The sequence below is a fragment of the Mobula birostris genome, chromosome 3, assembly GCF_030028105.1.
Source record: "Mobula birostris isolate sMobBir1 chromosome 3, sMobBir1.hap1, whole genome shotgun sequence".
NCBI classification, from domain to species: domain Eukaryota; kingdom Metazoa; phylum Chordata; class Chondrichthyes; order Myliobatiformes; family Myliobatidae; genus Mobula; species Mobula birostris.
In genome coordinates this window covers 76,179,125-76,199,427 of record NC_092372.1, presented here as the reverse complement: position 1 = coordinate 76,199,427, position 20,303 = coordinate 76,179,125, and the positions used below count along the sequence as shown (strand labels likewise).

The following is a 20,303-nucleotide window of genomic DNA, read 5'->3' as shown; positions in this document are numbered from 1 at the left end:
ACTGTTTGTTTCAATGTGCATGTGACAAATAAAGCTATTCTTTTTCTGATCTTCTCAACATTAGTGTCTTTGCTATACTTGTTGTCTTGCATCCACTTATTGTCTCCAATTTTTTCTCTGTCTACTATTTGCAGCATTTTCTATTATTTTCTCAACAGTTAGCAATGCTATTTATACAGCAATAATTCTCTCACCGTGGCAGTGCAATGCTTTTCCATTTATGCGTAAGAGGATTACCAAGGAATGTGCATGGCACAGAGACTTCATTTTGCTCTTGCAAATCCGGGCATCTAACTTTGGTGACAAAGTATCACAAAAAACAAACAGAATTGTTTGTGTGGGCAAAATAAACAAATAGTAGTTGTGAGATTTGCCTGTGGTCAAATGTTAGCCAAGGTTTCCCTTTGCATAAGTGTTGATTCCTTGGTGATGGTGGGAGAGCTGGTGAATGAAGGCTATATCAGGGGTTTAGCTTATGATGGCTATACCATCTTTTCTATCCTTGAATGGTATTATTTGCACACGCTTGCAATTTTAAAGCTGTACCCAGACCTCTGTCACTGTACAGTCTGACCCACAGCTTTATGGACATCTTCCAAAGCCTTTTCCCAAAGAATGCAATGTAAGTTTTATTCGTACCCTGTGCAGGAGAGTTTTCTTTAGCTACATCTTTGAGTATAGGATTCCTTGATCCATTGCATTTATTTTGCAGAAGAAAAAAAATATTTTCAGGCACATGTCCATGTTTCTGTTCAATGTAAGAACCGGAATATCATACAGTAACCAGAAAATCAAATAGAGAAATCAGAAAAGACTTCAAGAATTTTTTTTGCCCAGAGGGTAGGTATTTATTGCCTCAAGGCTGTTTGAAACAAATTGTGTAGATATTTAAGGAGAGGCTGCACATTATGCCAGGGAGAAAGGAACAAGTAAAATAAAAATGGTTGGAAGGAGGTTTGAAAGCAATGGATCAGCTGCATGGTCTATCTGGACAGAACGTCTTGATTCTGAGCTGCAGATTCTATGTGGCAATGTTTTGAATGCTATCAATATGAATGCATTCCTTTCATTGACCACCTTAGATTAGTTTTTCTGTGGTTTATGACTTGCAGAGTGGGTCAACTGCATTTTGTTAAGCAGACCAAATTGTAAGGGAACTGAACCTGCCAAATGAATTATGGCAGACTAAATGACCACAGTTCAGAATCTATCACATTTATATGGATTCTGGTGTTGTAATTTAGAAATTACAACACAAGATTTATAGCACTTAATCTGTTCCAATGCAACTGAGTAAATTATGTGATTTGGGCTCACAATATTGCTATAAATAAGATTGTTCCAATTAAGGTTTTATTGTGTTCATACTATTGTGAGTATCTCTGTAGCATGAGATAGTTGAGATGAAATAAACTGGTTTACATTGTCATAGGTGAGTCATTGCTAATTGTGGACCAACCATAATAATTTATTGCAGACAGAGCTAGTTTAAATTCCTAGCATGACATATACTTCAAAACAGTAACATGTTTTCAGAATTCAACCCTATCATGGATATTAATAAAGTAAATGACTCCTTGAATTTACCATATTTTCCTGATGCAAAGATATTTTCAAAATTGAAGAACTGCCAATACCACGTTGCAAGAAAAAACATTAATCTTGAGAGGAAGGAGAAGGAAAAAGTGTTTTGCACAAGAAGCGAACCACTCACAGGTTAGAAGATGGAGGAGCTGGAATAATATTCATTACACAAATCTGAACTCCAAAAAATGGCACCGACCTCAGGGAAAAAATACAATAAAGAAGATAAGTTGATTGTGTGTCAGTGCTATTTTTTAAAATGCCATGCTGCAGTGAACCGGGATTAAAAATGGCACTGTGTTTTTTTAGAGCTCAGGTGTCTTTGTAGCTTCAGCCAGTGATTTTCACTATAGTGACTACTAAACTAGACAAAAAGAGGGTAACTGTGATGGCCATAAGAATTATAAAAGAAAAGTTCATTTAGCGTACAATAGATGAGAAACATTTGTTGTGGCGATTCAAGTAAATTAACTTGATTGAAATAATTTGAGCTTTATTGCAGAGGCAGCCAAAATAGTTTGGGGCTGACAAGGTATCACTGTATTATATCTTAAAATCTTAAACCATTAGTAATTCTAACTAGAAAGAGTTGTTTCACTTCCTTCTGAAAATATGTACGCGGAATTTAAGGTATTTCCCTTGTCTCGGTGTGAAGCTTGAATTCTGTGCATTGACCTAAGCACCCATCTTGAAAAATATTAGCTGCTTCTCTGTGCTGCAAAGGGTTAGGATTACCTCACCCAGTGTAAGTGATCAGGAAGGAAGTGACTTATCAATGTTGTAAATGATACATAATAATGTTTTTGTTGTGGTTTTGTTAAGTATGCAAGTATCTGCTAAATGTTTATAGTGATTTTTTAATAATAACTGTATATTAAAAGAGGTAGAATGACTCCTTGAGGCAGATAGGAAGCACTACCCCTTTGATAATATAGATCAGCCTTTTTTTAAATTTTAGCAACAAATCATTATAAAACAATTTTTCAACATTTCAACAATTTAAATAATATGATGAAATAGAGAAAAAAGTAAAAATTACCAGTGGAATTTTCACCAGGAATACTGAATGCCCTTTCATCAATGGCATTAACCACTTGCCTGGATGAAATATGTCACAAATCATTAACAGAAAAGAGAAAATTGCAGAACACCTGGTTATCATTTGCCAGTTGTCATCACATTTAATTTCAATTTATTTTAGTATTGGTGTAAAGTGAGCTACATTGATTCCACGGCCATGTTGGCATTCTACATTTCCTATGTATTTATTTTCTTGAAGGTCAGGTGAGATGTGCAGAAACTATGAACACAGCTTCACTCAATGCAAAGCCCTGAACTACTTTATGATCATTTAACAGTATCTTCATCGAGAATCTTTACCTTAAAATAATTTAAACATAATTAACCAAAAACAAGAAGAATGAGAATTTGTAGAATGGATCACGAAGTTTCACACTGAAGATAATCATAATAAAATAATATAAGAAAGAATTTCATTGGAATCACTCTAAGAAGTTGTCCACCAAGCCACACATCATCCTGACTCAGAAATATATAACCAGAGCTCTGTTTAAGATCTGTTTAGCTCTGTTTACCACACCCTGCTATCATGGACAACAATGATGTGCAATACCACCATAAATTCTTATCTGGATGGTGTGAATGTGCACCAATGTACACTACCACCTTTTCAATGTCAACTTGGAAATCTTGTCATCTTTGAGATGCAACGGGACTTGGGAGTCATTGTATAGGATACCCTTAAGGTTAACCTCCAGGTTGAGTTGGTGGTGAAGAAGGCGAATGCGATGTTGGCATTCATTTCTAGAGGAATAGAGTATAGGAACAGGGACGTGATGTTCAGGCTCTATAAGGCACTGGTGAGTCCTCACTTGGAGTACTGTGGGCAGTTTTGGTCTCTTTATTTAAGAAAGGTTGTGCTAACGTTGGCGAGGGTATAGAGAAGATTCACTAGAATGATTCGGGGAATGAGAGGGTTAACATATGAGGAACGTTTGTCCGCTCTTGGACTGTATCCCTTGGAGTTTAGAAGAATGAGGGGAGACCTCATAGAAACATTTCAAATGTTGAAAGGCATGGACAGAGTGGATGTGGCAAAGTTGTTTCCCATGATGGGGGAGCCTAGTGCAAGAGGGCATGACTTAAGGATTGAAAGGTGCCCATTCAGAGCAGAAATGTGAAGAAATTTTTTCAGTCAGAGGGTGGTGAACCTATGGAATTTGTTGCCACGGGCAGCAGTGGAGGCCAAGCCATTGTGTGTACTTAAGACAGAGATTGATAGGTATCTGAGTAGCCAGGGCATCAAGGGTTATGGTGAGAAGGCGGGAGAGTGGGGTTAAATGGGAGAATGGATCAGCTCATGATAAAATGGCAGAGCAGACTCGATGGGCCGAATGGCCGACTTCTGCTCCTTTGTCTTATGGTCTTGTAAATCTTGTACATCTGATTTTAAGGTAACTTATTTTTTAAACTTCTCTTCTAATATTTGTGTATCTGTACACTTATAGTGCTACTGTGACACTATCATCTCCTTTGGGATCAAAAAAAGTATCGATCTATATTACTGTTCCTTTAGCATCTGTAAGTCACAATCCTAGAACCTCCCTAACAGCATTATGGATATGCCACACCTCAAGGACTGCAGTTGTTCAAGAAGGCAACTCACCATCACTTCCTCAAGGGTAATTGGGAAAGGAAAATTAAATACTGGCTCAACCTGAATGAATAAACAAACTGCTTGTTTCAAGTGTTAAAATATTGTTTTATTTAATTTTTAGTTAAGTGGGGGAGGACTCACTGCATGATGTCATCTGTATTGTTCAGTTACACAAACCCACAGCTTTTGTCTTTATTATTCAGCTTTTCAACTAGCAAAATCTCATCAATGTTAAAGTGAATGACTATTTATTAATGTAGGCCTTAACGTTATGAGCTTTATTGTGCTAGGGGAAAATCAATAGAAATTATTTCAATCTACATTCATTGGCCTCAGCTGATGTTTTTCTTTAACACTTCTTAGATTTTTTTTAATTCCCAGCCAATAGTCTGCTATTATTATTTTTGTCTGATTGAATTTTATTTGGTAGATGTCACTGATTAGCATTGAATTACAATTCATTATCATGCAAAAGTCATTATATATATTTAATTAAAGACAATCAAATAAATTTAGAATACACAGTGTAGTTGAAAACAATGTAAAATGTTCCTTTAAAACAGAACTAGTGCTACATAAAATTTACTTTCAAAGATGCTGTTCATTGACTACAGCTCTGCATTCTATACCAACATCCCCACAAAACTAGCAAATAAGGTTTAAGACCTTGGCCACAATATCTCATTGTGTAACCGGATCCTCTATTTCCTCACTTGCTGACAGCAGTCAGTTCGTATTGGCAACAACAATCTCCCTCAGCACAGGTGCGGCACAAGACTATGTGGTTATCACCCTGCTCTACTCATTTTATCTCTATGATTGTGAGGCTAAGTACATCTTCAACACCATATTTAAATTTGCTGCTTAACCACTATTGTCCAAATCAAAGGTGGTGATGAATCAGCATCTAGGAGCGAGATTGCAAATCTGACTGAATGGTGCCACAGGAACAGATTCCCATTCAACGCCAACAAAACCAAGGAGCTTATTATTGACCATAAGAAGATGAAACTGGAGAACCATGAGATAGTCATCATCAGGGGATCAGGAACGGAGAGGGTCAGAAACTTTAAATTCCTTGGTGTTATCATTTCAAAGGAATTGTCCTGGGTCTAGCACATTATTGCCATTACAAAGAAGACACAGTAGCACCTCTACTTTCTTAGAAGTTTGTGAAGATTCAGCATGTCATCTAAAACGTTGAAATATAACTGTAGATGCACGTTGGAGAGCATACTGACTGGTTACATCCCAACCTGCTATGGAAACACCGATACCCCTAAATGGAAATACCTATATAAGGGAATGGACCCAGCCCAGTCCATCATTGGTAATGCCTTCCCCGCCATTGAGCACATCTACACGGACCGCTGTTGCAGGGAAGCAGCGTCTAGTATCAAGGATCCTTACCATCTGGGCTATGCTCTCTTCTCACTGTTGGCATCAGGAAGGACATTTAGGAGTCTAACGTCCCATGCCATGAGGTTCAAGAACAGTTATTACCCCTCAACAATCAGGGTCCTGAACAAAAGTAGATAACTTCACTCACCCAAACACTGAGGTTCCAACTGATTCCACAACCTATGACTCACTTTCAGAGACTCTACAACTCCTGTTATCAATATAATTTATCACTTATTTATCCATTATTATTACTTTGTTTTTCTTGCTACGTTTGCACAGTTAGTTGTCTTTTGCACTCTGGTTGTCCAGCTCTCTTTGTGTGTAGTTTTTCACTGATTCTGTTGTATTTCTTTGTATCTATTGCGAATGCCTGCAAGAAAGTAAATCTCAGGGTAGTATATGGTAATGTGAACTTTGAATTTTAAGCCCATATCCATTCTCTTCATATATTGCTTTAAATTCAATGTACTATGCTTCATCTCTTAGCAAAGTGAACACACAAGTAGGCTCCCAAGTTCTGTCAGTGCCATTTTAGATCTAATTAGTAGGCCATGGCTCATTGTTGAAGTTCTCATCACCTTTTGGAAAAAAGGTAAGAAAATACCTGTAAGAAATCATAAATAGGCATTGGATTAATGTCTTTTAAAAAAGTTGATGTGTCAAACTACTCAATTTGTAAATCATTTCTGCATCAGCCTTTTATTTTCTTACCTCCATCTAGTTAATCACTTTAGAGAATCTTCTGCTGAGTTCTTCCTTTTAACTCCTGAAAATAATCATTTCAGGAGTTATTGTGTGAGAAAATGTTATGTGAAACTAAACACAGCAAAATCTAACGTAACTTTGCAGTCTACCGTTGCAACCATTCTGTACAGTTACTGGCCCAAGGTTATCTGAAACACTGGGTATTTATTTCAATTTGACACCTTAATTTAGGTATTAAAAGGGGCATTTATGTAACCTTGGGATCAAATGTGTGTCACTCAGGTTAGCATTTACTGGAATATTAGTTATTTATTCTTATTAAGGCTTTTAATTTTCGACACAAGAATAATGAAACTTTTGCTGAAGTTGCACATTCAATTTGATGAACTCCTGGAGATTTGTAGTAGATTCTCTCTGTGCTTAAGATAAAAATCTGGTATTACAGTTTAGATTTTTGATTCAATGTGCCATTCCTATTGAAGTATAATGTGTTTTTGGCTTTAGCAATTTATAATTAAGTAAATAATATAACTGTGATGGATGAAACAGGAAGCAAATAATTGTTGAAACCCATCAGTCCAATTTTCTTTCTAGATAACTGATTCTATCATGCATGTCTCTGCATCCTCATCGTCTGTGATTTAATAGGAAAATATCCTAAATCTGGATCCTTGTTTGGAGCAAAAACGAGGAAAACTAGCATTGTTTGAATATATACAAAGAATCTGCTGGGTTTGTTCATTTGTGTGGAGGAACATCAATTGTGTGTGTGTGTTTTTTTCAAGCATATGCTGAAGTCTATGTTCAAATGTTAGTCCAGGCAATCTAATAATGTGTTTGAATACATAAAAGAAAGCTTCTCCAAGTAGTTTTTTTTTATAAAATCAAGTTTTCAAATGGGGTTTCCTAATCATAGTTATCTTAGAGTCTGGACCCAAGACAGGTTTTAAACTGAAGGAAGGGACTTTATCAGTTATAGTGATCTCCTTTTGTTTTCAATACAGTTAGAGAAAATTAATTTGTTGTTGCCCCATGTCATTGATTAAAATATCTTTTGAAGTACCTTGCACCATAGCATAACTGAGCAATTCTACAATCCTTGTGGCATGTATATACTCACATGGCTGATAGTCAATACAGTGCTGCATAAAACTATGTCTTAAATGCAAGCAAATAGACACCAGACTCAAAACTTGCAGCAACAAAGAAACAAACTTAAAATAAAGTTCAAGATGAACTGTTTTAAAATAATCATAAATTTGTAGGACTTGTGTTAAAGAAATCATAATTTCTGGAACTAAGCAATAATTGATATTTTCTGGGCTAGATGGATATGAGGTTCCTTGCTACGCTGTATCTTTGGCTTCACTTTTTTCTTCCTACCACCAAATGATACTTGTACGTTCATTAAAAAAGGGGGAGAGCAAAGACATCAGTTTTAGGTTAAAATTAAAAGCGTGAGCTCTCCTTGTGTGTGAATTTCTTTGAATTTCTATGAGGTCCCACCTGAGAGCAAAGATCAAAATATACAAGTGAAGTGGGAGATTGAAGAATGATTTTGTTTAGTCTTCAAATGCACGAGAGGAGTAGTTTTCCTGTGCTGCATAAAGCAGTTGATGGCTTTTGTTGTTTCTCTGATTTTCGTTGGTGCTGAAATGTGAGATTGGTGACCCTGATGTGAGCTACCCGTTCAGCTTTGGTGCCATATATTTTGTTGCAATATTTGTAGTGAAATGGCTCTTGGTATCTGGACACGCAGATGACCATTTGTGCATTTTCTATTGGAAATGAAACATTTACAGTTTTCATTTATCCAGTAGGGTCGAATACCCAATACACAGTTCAGACGGAATTAGAAGGCATGGAGAATGTTCTGGTACATTATTGGCAAAGTAACAGTGGACCTAAATAGGAGGTTATCTTCAAGGACAGTCTGTTGTGCAGCCAATACGCAATGTGAACTTGATTGTTGCATAGCATAATCTCAACGGCATACTTATAGGTTTAATCACTGCACAAAGTGTGTCCTATTGAAACAGACATTCTCTTTTCATGCTACATTTTGAAATGCCTTGCGTGCATAAAAAGTGAATGTTAAAGTATGAATCAAAATGAAACCCTAATTGTTATGCAGACTCTTGCTGTGTGCATCTGTTTTGCATCTGACCTGCTTTGTAATTGCTAACTAGGCCCGAGGAATTTATCATCTGATACTGTGAACTTACCAGTCACAGCACTGTGCTCTTTGTAATTGATGGCTATCTGATCAATTTATTAGTGGGGAGAAAAGAATGATAGAACTCCAGGGAGTTCCTCTGTTTGCTTTGGCTGTTATTTTGTTCAACATTCTAGTAGGGCAGCATAACGCTAATGATAAATGAAACCATAACCTCTTCCATTACAAAATCATCCCCAAAAAGAGTTTGTGTGTAACTCAATCTGTCTTCTGGCTCTGTAAAATTGTTGTAAAGGTATTCTGGCTTCTTTGCCAGAAATTCTTGCTAATATTTGTCCCAATGTGTTATGGTGTAAAACTGAAAGCATTTGAGTCAGTTTCAAAGATTTGAGGAATGCAATACAGGAGAGTCATATGCTTCCCTACCAGAAGGACAGAAATTTTCCATGAAAGCATTCTGTGCCACTCCCAGACACCCCACATTACTGGCTCCCTATGGTAATTTAATATATTTATTCACAGAATCTCATTAGCTTAGTTTACAAATTGGGCACTTGTTTACTGCTTTTTATTAATGTTCCTGAAGTGTATACCTGGCACTAGACCACTATGCTGCAAACATATGTTTACTAAATTACCCTTATTATTCTTGTAAAATTCTCAACTCCCAGGAAGATGACAAAAATCTATTCTTCCAAGAGAAATATCATATCATTTCAAACGAGTGCATTGAGAGCTAGGTGACAACTTTGCACCATTTTTAAGGACTGTCGTTATATAAAATAGATGTATCTACTGTATGTCCAAAATATCAACCATCAAATCCTGGAATTTCCTATCCAAAAGCATCATACGAGTACTTTCACTAAAAGAATAACAACAGTTGAGATAACACATCCCCATCTTAAGGGTAATAATAGATGAACAATAAATGCTGGCCTTAACTGCAATAACTGCATTCTGAAAGCTAACTCTTCTCTAATTCCTGAGAATTTTTTAAATATTGGTTTGGTTTCACAGTGACCATGAATATAGCATTTAGAATGTGAAATTTAAGGCATTTTCCACATGCTTAAAGCTAGTTTCTTCTCCCCAGCTGATTTATGGTTACATCCGGCAGAGCTGAGTCTTGCCAAATTAAAATGGTTTGGAGATGATAAGTCATCAAACTAATAGCTCATGCATATGAACTTGCCAAGAATAGTGGGAAAATGGAAGATTGGGAAAACTTTAAAAAGCAACAAAAATCCGCTAAGCAAACACTATAGCAACGGAACGTAGATTATGAAAGTAAACTAGTACTAAATATAAAAACAGATAAAAAAAGTTTTTATAATTATATGAAGTTTAAAATGGTGGCTAAAGTGCCGTAGGTCATTTGGAATATGAGAGGGGGAATTAATATTGAGTAATATGGAAAAGGCTGAGGTCTCGAACAACTATTTTCTAGTGGTCTTCATGGTGAAGGACACAACTTGTATACCAACGAGAGGTGTTATATATACAATAGATGGTGAGGACCTTGATGCAATCTCTGCCACTAAAGAGGTAGTGATAAGACTAGTAGTGCTGCTGTTCAATATATGCATTAATGATCTGGAAGAGAAAATCGAGTGTAGTGTATTTAAGTTTACTGGTGACGCAAAATTGAATAGAAAAGCAAATTGTGCAGAGGAAGTGGAGAGTCTGCTGAGAGATATAAATAGATTAAGTGAGTGGGCAAGAATCTGGCTGATGGAGTATAATGTTGGTAGATGCAAAGTCATCTACTATGGTAAGAAAGTGGAAGATCAGATTATTATTTAAATGGTGAAAGATTACAACCTGATATTGTGCAGAGGAACTTTGAGTTCTTGTACATGAATCACAAAAGATTGGTTTGCTGATACAACAGGGTATCAAGAAGGCAAATAGAATGTTGGCCATCGTTGCTTGAAGGATTGAATTTAAAAGCAGAGAGGTTATGCTGTAACTATACAGGGTACTTGTGACAGCATACTTAGCGTACTACATGTAGTTCTCACCTGCTTGCTTGAGGAAAGACATACTGGCTGTGGAGACTCTACAGAGGATGCTAAAAAGTTGACTATGTTAACCTATAAGGAGATATTGTGTTTCCTGGGACTATATTCACTGTAATTCAGGAGAATGAGAAGGATTCGTATAGCAACATATAAAATCTTTGAAAGGATAGATAGGACAGAAACAAGAAAGTTGTTTCCACTGGTAAATGAGACCAGAACTAGGAAAATAGCCTCAAGATTCAGGGGAATAGATTTGGAACAGAAGAGGAGATACTGCTATTCCAGAGAGTGGTGAATATGTGGAATTTTCTGCCCAGGGAAGTAGTAAATGCTACCTCATTAAATATGTTTAAGACACAGTAAGGTAGATTTTTGCATGGCTAGAGAATTAAGTGCAATGGGAGAAAAATAGGCTAATGGAGTTGAGTCCACACCCAGATAAGCCATGATTTTATTGAATTGTAGATCAGATGGCCTACTCTTGCGACTATATCTTATGTTGTGTTATAAAGTCAGTTTGAAAGGAGAGGAAATGCCAAAGATAATGGAATCAAAATTTGTATTGAGCTAAAGCACAAAATGGGTGAAAATAATAGACAAATCAACTTATCTTGTGACAAATATTAGTTGCCTTGGAATTAGCAAAAATGAAAATAATACTGGATACTGATATTTATTGTTACCCACTTAGCATTAGTACCAAGATGAATTTTATTTCATCTATGTTAGAATATTTCCAATTTTAAGTTCACTGTAAAATATCTACAAAAAAGCTACTAACTATCAGGATATCAGGATTGTATATATAAGATAATGTTAGGATTTTTGAAGAATGTTTAGTTTTTCTTCAGTCATTTAAAGATATGAAACCTTGTTTGCATGCTCCAATTGACAGGGACTGTAAGTGCAGTAATTTACAGAAATGCCTATTGGTGCCTTTCAGCCCCATCTAATTGCTTATGCATTTAGGATGATGTGAGCATTTTCAGCAGGTTTCTGAGCCTACCTTGCAAAGGCAGCCAGAAATAAGAGAAATGTCTGTTTAATTAATGCTATCCATTAAAATATGCAGAAATGGATTGAGATAAATTTAAAAATAATGGTAGCTTCACTTCCATTTCACTTAAATCTATCCTGGACTGTAAAAAAAAAATCAACATGTTTATTATTAGCTAATATTTGTCTGCTGTTTTTATATATATTTTAAAAAATCTCCCCATTTTCCCTTCTGCCCACTCACAAATGCAAATGTACACACATAGTTCTTAAAACAAGAGAGCCTCAAGAAATAAATCTACTGAGTATTTTTAAAAGGTAAGTGTTTAGCAAGAGTTTATGTTCAAAGAGTTCTAGTGCCTTTGTTCACAAGAACCTAAACTTAAGTAGGCGATTAAGAAGACAAATGATATGTTAGCATTTATTGGTGAGGTATTTGAATGTAAGAGTAAAGATATCATACTGCAGTTATAAAGGATTGGTGACCTTGAATGGTGTGTGCAACCTTTGTCTGGTCACATTTAAAAAATGAAGTATTACCACAGAGAAAGTGCAATGAGGATTCACTGGACCATTTCCTGAAATATGAGGAAGATGGAGAAGGCTAGAATTCTATTCTTGAAACTTTAGAAAAGTAAGTAGTGACCTCAATGAAATATGATATTAAAAAAAATCTAGGCTCTTGGGTAGTTAAGGGAAGGTTGATCTTTTCTGACACAGGTTTGGAAAGGGGATTACAATTCCAAATTAAGGAATAGTAATCCTTAATAGCTGATAGTACCCCCATCCATCAAATTGCCTTTTTAAAAACACCCTCTTGGAAAGCACTATAAGTGATGGGGGAAAAAAAGGAAAGAAAACTTTGTGATCTTAAAAGCTTCTTTCCCCAGACAGTTAATATGATCACCTTCTAGGTGGTTAGCCATCCCCCGCCCCCCATCTCCCTCTGTCTATTTCCTCATTCGCTATACTGCACTTTAAACGGATTTTATAATGTTGCTTACACTGTAAGTACATGCTGATAAATTTTGCACATTTATTCCATATTAGTACTTCTAACTTTATTTTTATATCTTTATATTTTATAATAGTTCAATGTTTTTTTTATTGTGGGTCACACCAACACATCACAGAATATACTCTGTATATGTAAATGTATACGGTGGATAAAGTCAATCCTTGATCTTTGTCAAATTTGTGCTGAAATTATGAGGATAGCTGATCTTTGGAATTTTCTATTCTGGAGGGCTTTGGAGGCACAGACATCATTTTCATTGGAGTTAAGGCATGAAAATGATATTGAGGTGGGTGATCAGTCTTTTACTCGTTGAATGGCTCAGCAGGTTAGAGTGTGAGTGAGCTCCACCTGCCCATGCTTCTAATATTTAGGATCTTAAATAATGCACACATTGTAACTCTATGCCTTTTCTCTTGTAGTGAAGGTCATGGTCAAAACACTGTGAATGAAGTAACATGCCAGAATGGCTATGTAGTTTTCCAAGTTGTCTTACTGTGCATTATAGTTACAAAAAGTTTCAAACCAAAAGTTATATTGCCATTCCAGCTGTTAAGTGGCGAGGTACTTTGACTGGAAGAAATTTGCAGCCATCCAATCGACACAAAATCCAGACACTGAGTCAGTGTTATGTTAAAGAGAATAGTCAATATTGTTAATAGGGCTACCAATATATTGAGCATCTTTCTGCTGAAGGAGAGCCTGCTTTTTTTCATTATCCTTGGAGATCCTGCCAAACATATAAGAACGTAGCAATCTCGAGCAAATCCTGACTGAAACCTTGCAGGTACTGGAACAGTTTTATGATACAGAGAGCTAAATCTTGCAGTATTTTGTGATGCATTCTTACAGTCATGGTAGTTAAATATCTGGTCAGTAGTCCCTAGGAAATGATCATTGAGGAACCTTGAGTGGCAGGGTAAATTATGATATTTCCATAAAGCATAAAGTCACTGATGGTCACTGATGTGCTGCAACAATAGCTTACTTGTGCATTCATAAAGAACAAGCTGTTGCTGAATGTGGCATTAACTGGTATCTTGCTGCTGCTCACAATACATTGCCTTGAGATTCACAAAGCCAATCTGAATGTCACTTTTACACTTTCAGTTCTCATGGATTATAGGTTTCCAGGAATCAATGGGGATTTTGCATTTCTTGATGGAAACTCTGAATACATCCTTTATTGTGTGAGTGCAAGATACTGCTGTAGGGTCCAAGCAATGAAAATTTAACTTTAGGGCAAAATAGCATACTCCAGTAAGTCATGTGGTTGAGACCACAATTGTAAATGCATTCTCCAGTACAAACAGGAGTCCAAAATGAAGAAACCAAACTAGTTTGTTCTTCTTCTGAAGCCACCTGTTAATTCAAAGTAGCAGCTGACTACATTGAACACAGTGGACTACCTTATCATGAACACTTTATGTGAACTCTATTTATGCAGACCCCAATAATGTTGTTTTTTTCAGTGATAACATGCCAGTGACATATTTAGTAACCTTTCGACGTCACAAATAGTTTGCAGTGCATGTGTAGCTCATAGAGCAATGCATAGCACAGTTTCCTGTTCCATGAACTATCAAGGAAGCCCACATTCCTCGAAGTTCTGTGCCATTGAGACAACTGCAGCTCTCAATTAGAGAAGAAAATTGCTTTTTCTCACATCAACAGCAACCAGTTGGACGTGAGAAGCGTGAAAAGACGTAGCTCACTCAGGTTTGCTGATTGATTAGAAAACTTGCAGCAGTTTGGTGTTTTGAGCAGCTGCCAATCAGCTTTTGGATTTGATTGGTATGATCAAATTAAAATAAGGCATGGGCAAGTGGGGCGGCCATCGTTGGAGTGGACAGAATTATGACAGAATGGGGATTTTGAAGCTTTAGCTCTTCAAGGCTTCAGCGAGTAAAGGCTTCAGACTGAGGAAGAGAAAAGCTGCACGTAGATCTTTTTCCCCACAGTTTATTTATAGTTTTTTTTTTCCTTCTTTATATTTGCTCAGTTAGAACAGGAGGGGTGCCAGGCAGGGTAGTTGAATGCTCCTCTTGCAGAATGTGGGAAGGAAGGGAGACTTTCAGTGCTCCTGACGACTATACCTGCGAGAAGTGCAACCAGCTGCAGCTTCCAACGCTCTGTGTTAAGGAGTTGGAGCTGGAACTGGATGAACTCCAGGTCATTTGGGATGCTGAGGGGTGATAGATAGGACACATAGAGAGGTAGATACACTCAAACTGCAGAACACATGAAACTGGAGACAAGAAGCAGGAAGGTTTAAACAACCAGTGCAGAGTACCCCTGTGGCCACCCCGCCCCCCACCGCCCAAGCAAACAATAGGTGTAGCACTTTGGATACTGATTGGTGGGGGAGGGGGGAAATGACCGAACAGAGGAAAGTCTCAGTCATCAAGCCTCTGGCACTGAGTCTGACTCTGTGATTCAAAAGGAAAGTGGGGAGAAGAGAAGAGCGGTGGTGATAGGGGTTTCCTTAGTTAGGGGAACTGAAAGGAGGTTATGTAAATGAGAATGAGATTCCCAGATTGTATGCTACCTCCCGGATGCCAGTGGCTGGGACATCTAGGATCGAGTCTTCAGCATTGTTAAGTGGGACATTGAACAACCAAAGATCATGGTCCATGTAGGTACCAATGAAAAAGGTAGGAAGAGAAATGAGGTTCTGCAAAGTAAATTCAAGGAGTTGGGTGCTAAGTTAAAGAGCAGGACCTCGAGGGTTGTGATCTCAGAAATGCTAGTGCCAGATGCTAGTGAGGCCAGAAGTAGGAAGAATATACAGCTTAATATGTGGCTGTGGAGTTGATGTTGGAGGGAGGGCATCAGATTTTTGGATTATTGGGCTCTCTTACAAGAAAGGTGGGACCTGTACAAAAGGGACGGTGTGCACCTGAACTGAAAGTGGACTAATATTCTAGTGGGAAGGCTTGCTAGTGCTTCACAGGATTGGGATGTGGTTAAACTAGAACTGTAGGGGAATGGGAATCAGAGTACCAGAACAGATAGTGGAGAGGTTGTGGAAACAGATGTTGATAAGCTCTCAGATAAAGTCAGGAATCAAAAAGTTGAGCATGGTGTGACTGATGTCCTGAGTTTCATATACTTCAATGCAAGAAGTATCATCGAGAAGGCATAGATCAACAAATACAATTATGATATTGTAGCCATTAGAGAGCCTTGGTTGCCAGAGGGGAAGGACTGGCAGCTCAATATTCCAGGAAACCTTTGTTTTAGATGTGTCAGAGTGGGACTAATTAAAGGAGGAGGGGTGGTTTTACTAGACAGGGAAAATATAATAGCAGTACTCAGTCAGAACAGACTGGAGAACTTGTATAGTGGGGTGTTATGGGTGGAACTGAGGAATAAGAAAGGTTTGACCACATTAATGGGGCTATATTCCAAACCATCCAACTGTCCAAGGGATTTAAAGATCCCTAATTTGTAGAGCGATTGCAGACTGTTGCAAGAACCATAAGGTTGTAGTAGTAGGTGATTTTAACTTTCCACATATTAACTGTGACTCCCATATGGTAAAAGGACTAGATGGGAAAGAGGTTGTCAAATGCATTCAGGAAAGTTTCCTTAATCAGTACATAGAAGGCTCAAGAGGAGTGTGTGATACTTGATCTACTATTAGGGAATGAGGCAGGGCAGTGACAGAAGTTTGTGAGGAGGAGCACTTTGCATCTAGTGATCGTAATTCCACTAGTTTCAAAGTAAATATACAAAAAGATAGGTCTGGTCTGCAAGTTGACATTCTAAATTTGGGAAAGGCCAATTTTTATGGTATTAGAAAGGATATGGCAAGTGTGGATTGGGACAGGCTGTTTTCTGGCAAAAGTGTACTTTGTAAGTGTGAGGCCTTCAAAAGTGAAATTTTGAGATGTGCCTCTTAGAATAAAGGTAAAGATTGCAGGTTTAGGGAATCTTGGTTTTCAAGAGATATTGAGGCCATGGTTAAGAAAATAAAGTAGCTGTACATCAGACATAAGCAGGTAGGAACAAATGAGGAACTTATGGAGTACAAGAAATGCAAGAGAACACTTAAGAAAGAAATCAGGAGAGCTAAAAGAATGCATGAGGTTGCCTTAGCAGACAAGGTGAAGGAGAATTCAAAGAGATTCTACAGATATGTTAAGAACAAAAGTATTGAAAGAGACAAAATTTATCCACTGCAAGATCAGAATGGTAATCCATGCATGGAGCCAAGAGAGATGTGGGAGATCTTAAATGATTTTTTTGCATCTCTTTACTCAGGAGATGGACACAGAGTCTATAGAAGTGAGGCAAAGTGGCATCAACTTCATGGATCCTATACAGATAACAAAGGAAAAATCCGCAGTTCCCAACAAGCTGTTGCCTTGGACCCGGTGGGGGGTAAGTGCAGAAATTGACGGGGCATAACAAAAGTAATTAAATCATCCTTAGCGACAGCTGAGGTACCAGAGGATTGGAGGATAGCCAATGGTGTTCCGCTGTTTAAGGAAGGCTCTTAAAAATAAGCCAGGAAATTATAAGCAAGTGAGCCTGACATCAGTTGTAGGAAAGTTTTTGGAAGGTGTTCTAAGGGACTGGATATGAGTATTTGGATGGATTTGGACTAATTGGGGATAGTCAGCATGGATTTATGCATGGTACATTGTGTCTAACTAATCTTATCAAGTCTTTTGAGGAAGTTACCAGGAAAGTTGATGAAGGCAAAGCAGTGGATATTATCTACATGGACTTTAGCAAGACATTTGACAAGATCCCACATGTAAGATTGGTCATGAAGGTTCAGTCACTTGGCATTCAAGATGCAGAAGTAAATTGGATTAGGCATTGGCTTTGTGGTTGAAGCCAGAGAGTGATAATAGATCGCTGCTTCTCTGACTGGAGAGCTGTGACTTATGGAGTGCCACAGGGATCAATACTGGGCTTTCTGTTGTTTGTCATCTATATCAATTATCTGGATGATAATGTGGTTAACTGGACTGGCAGACTCATAGATGATGCCAAGGTTGAGAGTGTACTGGACAGTGAGGAAGACCATCATGGCATGCAGCAGGATCTGGACTAGCAGGAAAAATGGGCTGAAAATGGCAGATGAAATTTAGTGCAGACAAGTGTGAGGGTGGGTCTTCCAGTGAACAGAAGGATACAGAGGAGTACTTTAAAACAAAGGGATCTGGGAATACAAGAGGGCACAGTTTTAAGGTGCTTGGAAGTAGGTACAGAGGAGATGTCAGGGATAAGTTTTTTACTCAGAGAGTGGTGAGTGCGTGGAATGAGCTGCCGGTGGCAGTGGTGAAGGCAGATATGATAGGGTCTTTTAAGAGACTCCTGGACAGGTACATGGAGCTCAGAAAAATAGAGGGCTATGGGTAACCCTAGGTAATTTCTAAGGTAAGAACATGTTCAGCACAGCTTTGGGGGCCGAAGGGTCTGTATTGTGCTGTAGGTTTTCTGTGTTCTAAGTGAATAATTCCTTGAAAATGGTGTCTCAGGTAGAGAGGGTCATAAAGAAAGCTTTTGGAACATTGACCTTCATAAATCAAGGTATTAAGTATAGGAGATGCGATGTTATGTTGAAGTTGTATAAGATGTTGGAGAGGCCTAATTTTGAGTATTTTGTGCAGCTTTGGTCACCCACCTACAGAAAAGAATCAGAATCAGGTTTATTATCACGGGCATGTGACGTGATTGTGAGCTTCCGGAAGGGTAAGAAGAAGGAACACATACCAATCCCCATAGATGGATCACAAGTGGAGAGAGTGAGCAGCTTCAAGTTCCTGGGAGTCAAGAACTCTGAGGATCTAACCTAGTCCCAACATATCGATGTAGTTCTAAAGAAGGCATAGAGTAGCTATACATTATTAGGAGTTTGAAGAGATTTGGCATGTCAACAAATACACTCAAAAACTTGTATAGTTGTACCGTGGAGAGCATTCTGACAAGCTGCATCACTGTCTGGTATGGAGGAGGGGCTACTGCACAGGACAGAAAGCAGCTGCAAAGGGTTGTAAATCTAGTCATCTCCATCTTGGGCACTACCCATCAAAGTGCCCAGGACACCTTCAGGGAGGATGTCTCAGAAAGGCAACGTCCATTATTAAGGACCTCCAGCACGCAGGGCATGCTGTTTTCATGCTGTTTTCTCACTGTTACCATCAGGTAGGAGGTACAGAAGCCTGAAGGCACACACTCAGCAATTCAGGAACTGCTTCTTCCCCTCTGTCATCCAATTCCTAACTAGACATTGAATCTTTGGACACTACCTCACTTTTTTTTAATATACAGTATTTCTGTTTTTTGCATGTTTTTTAAATCTATTCAATATATGTAATGCATTTACTGGTTTACTTATTATCATTTTTATGTTATTTATTACTATTATTATTTTCTTTTCTCTGCTAGATTATGTATTGCATTGAACTGCTGCTGCTAAAATTAACAAATTTCACATCACATGCTGGTGATAATAAACCTGATTCTAATTCTGAAATTTGTTAACTTAGCAGCAGCAGTTCAATGCAATGCATAACATAGAAGGAAAAAAAAAATAATAAATAAGTAAATCAATTACGGTATACGTATATTGAATAGATTTTTAAAAAGTGCAAAAAAACAGAAATTCTGTATATTTTTAAATAGTGAGGTAGTGTTCAAGGATTCAATGTCCATTTAGGAATCAGATGGCAGAGGGGAAGAAGCTGTTCCTGAATTGCTGAGTGTGTCTCTTCAGGCTTCTGTACCTCCTACCTGATGGTAACAGTGAGAAAAGGACATGCACTGGGTGCTGGAGGTCCTTAATAATGGAGGCTGCCTTTCTGAGACACCGCTCCTTGAAGATGTCCTGGGTTCTTTGTAGGCTAGTACTCAAGATGGAGCTGACTAGATTTACAACATTTTGTAGCTTCTTTCGGTCCTGTATAGTAGCCCCCACCCCCACCCCAGTACCATGATGCAGCCTGTCAGAATGCTGTCCATGGTACATCTATAGAAGGTATTGAGTGTATTGCTTGACGCGCCAAATATCATTCAAACTCCTAATGAAGTACAGCCACTGTCTTGCCTTCTTTATAACTGTATCGATATGTTGGGACCAAGTTAGATCCTCAAAGATCTTGACACCCAGAAACTTGAAACTGCTCTCTCTCTCTCCACTTCTGATCCCTCTGAGGATTGGTGTGTGTTCCTCTGTCTTACCCTTCCTGAAGTCCACAATCAGCTCTTTCGTCTTACTGATATTGAATGCCAGGTTGTTGCTGTGGCATCACTCCCCTAGTTGGCATATCTCATTCCTCTCGTCACCACCTGAGATTCTACCAACAATGGTTGTATCGTCAGCAAATTTATAGATGGTAGTTGTGCTATGCCTAACCACACAGTCATGTGTATGTAGAGAGTAGAGCAGTGGGCTAAGCACACACCCCTGAGGTGCATCAGTGTTGATTGTCAGGGAGGAGGACATGTTATCACCATTCCAGTTAGGAAGTCGAGGATCCAATTGCAGAGGGAGGTACAGAGGCCCAGGTTCTTCAACTTCTCAATCAGGATTGTGGGAATGATGTGATGGTATTAAATGCTGAGCTATAGTCAATGAACAGCATCCTGACGTAGGTGTTTGTGTTGTCCAGGTGGTCTAAAGCCGCATGGAAAGATATTGTGATTACATCTGCCATTGACCTACTGTGGCAAGAGGCAAATTGCAATGGATCCATGTCCTTGCTG

The 20,303-nt window shown here is 38.2% G+C and overlaps 1 protein-coding gene across 2 annotated transcripts in view; it reads left to right on the top strand.

Annotated features, from left to right (window-relative positions):
- Window positions 1-20,303, top strand: part of pcdh7b (protocadherin 7b) — a 418,393-nt gene that overhangs the window by 300,517 nt on the left and 97,573 nt on the right. Inside the window, exon 3 of one of the 2 annotated variants that reach the window (XM_072252915.1) lies at window positions 16,848-16,967. The exons of the other annotated variant lie outside the window; for it this stretch is intronic. Coding sequence (XP_072109016.1) covers window positions 16,848-16,967 — 120 coding nt within the window. The remainder of the gene's footprint in view (window positions 1-16,847; window positions 16,968-20,303) is intronic. 2 annotated transcript variants of the gene reach the window in all.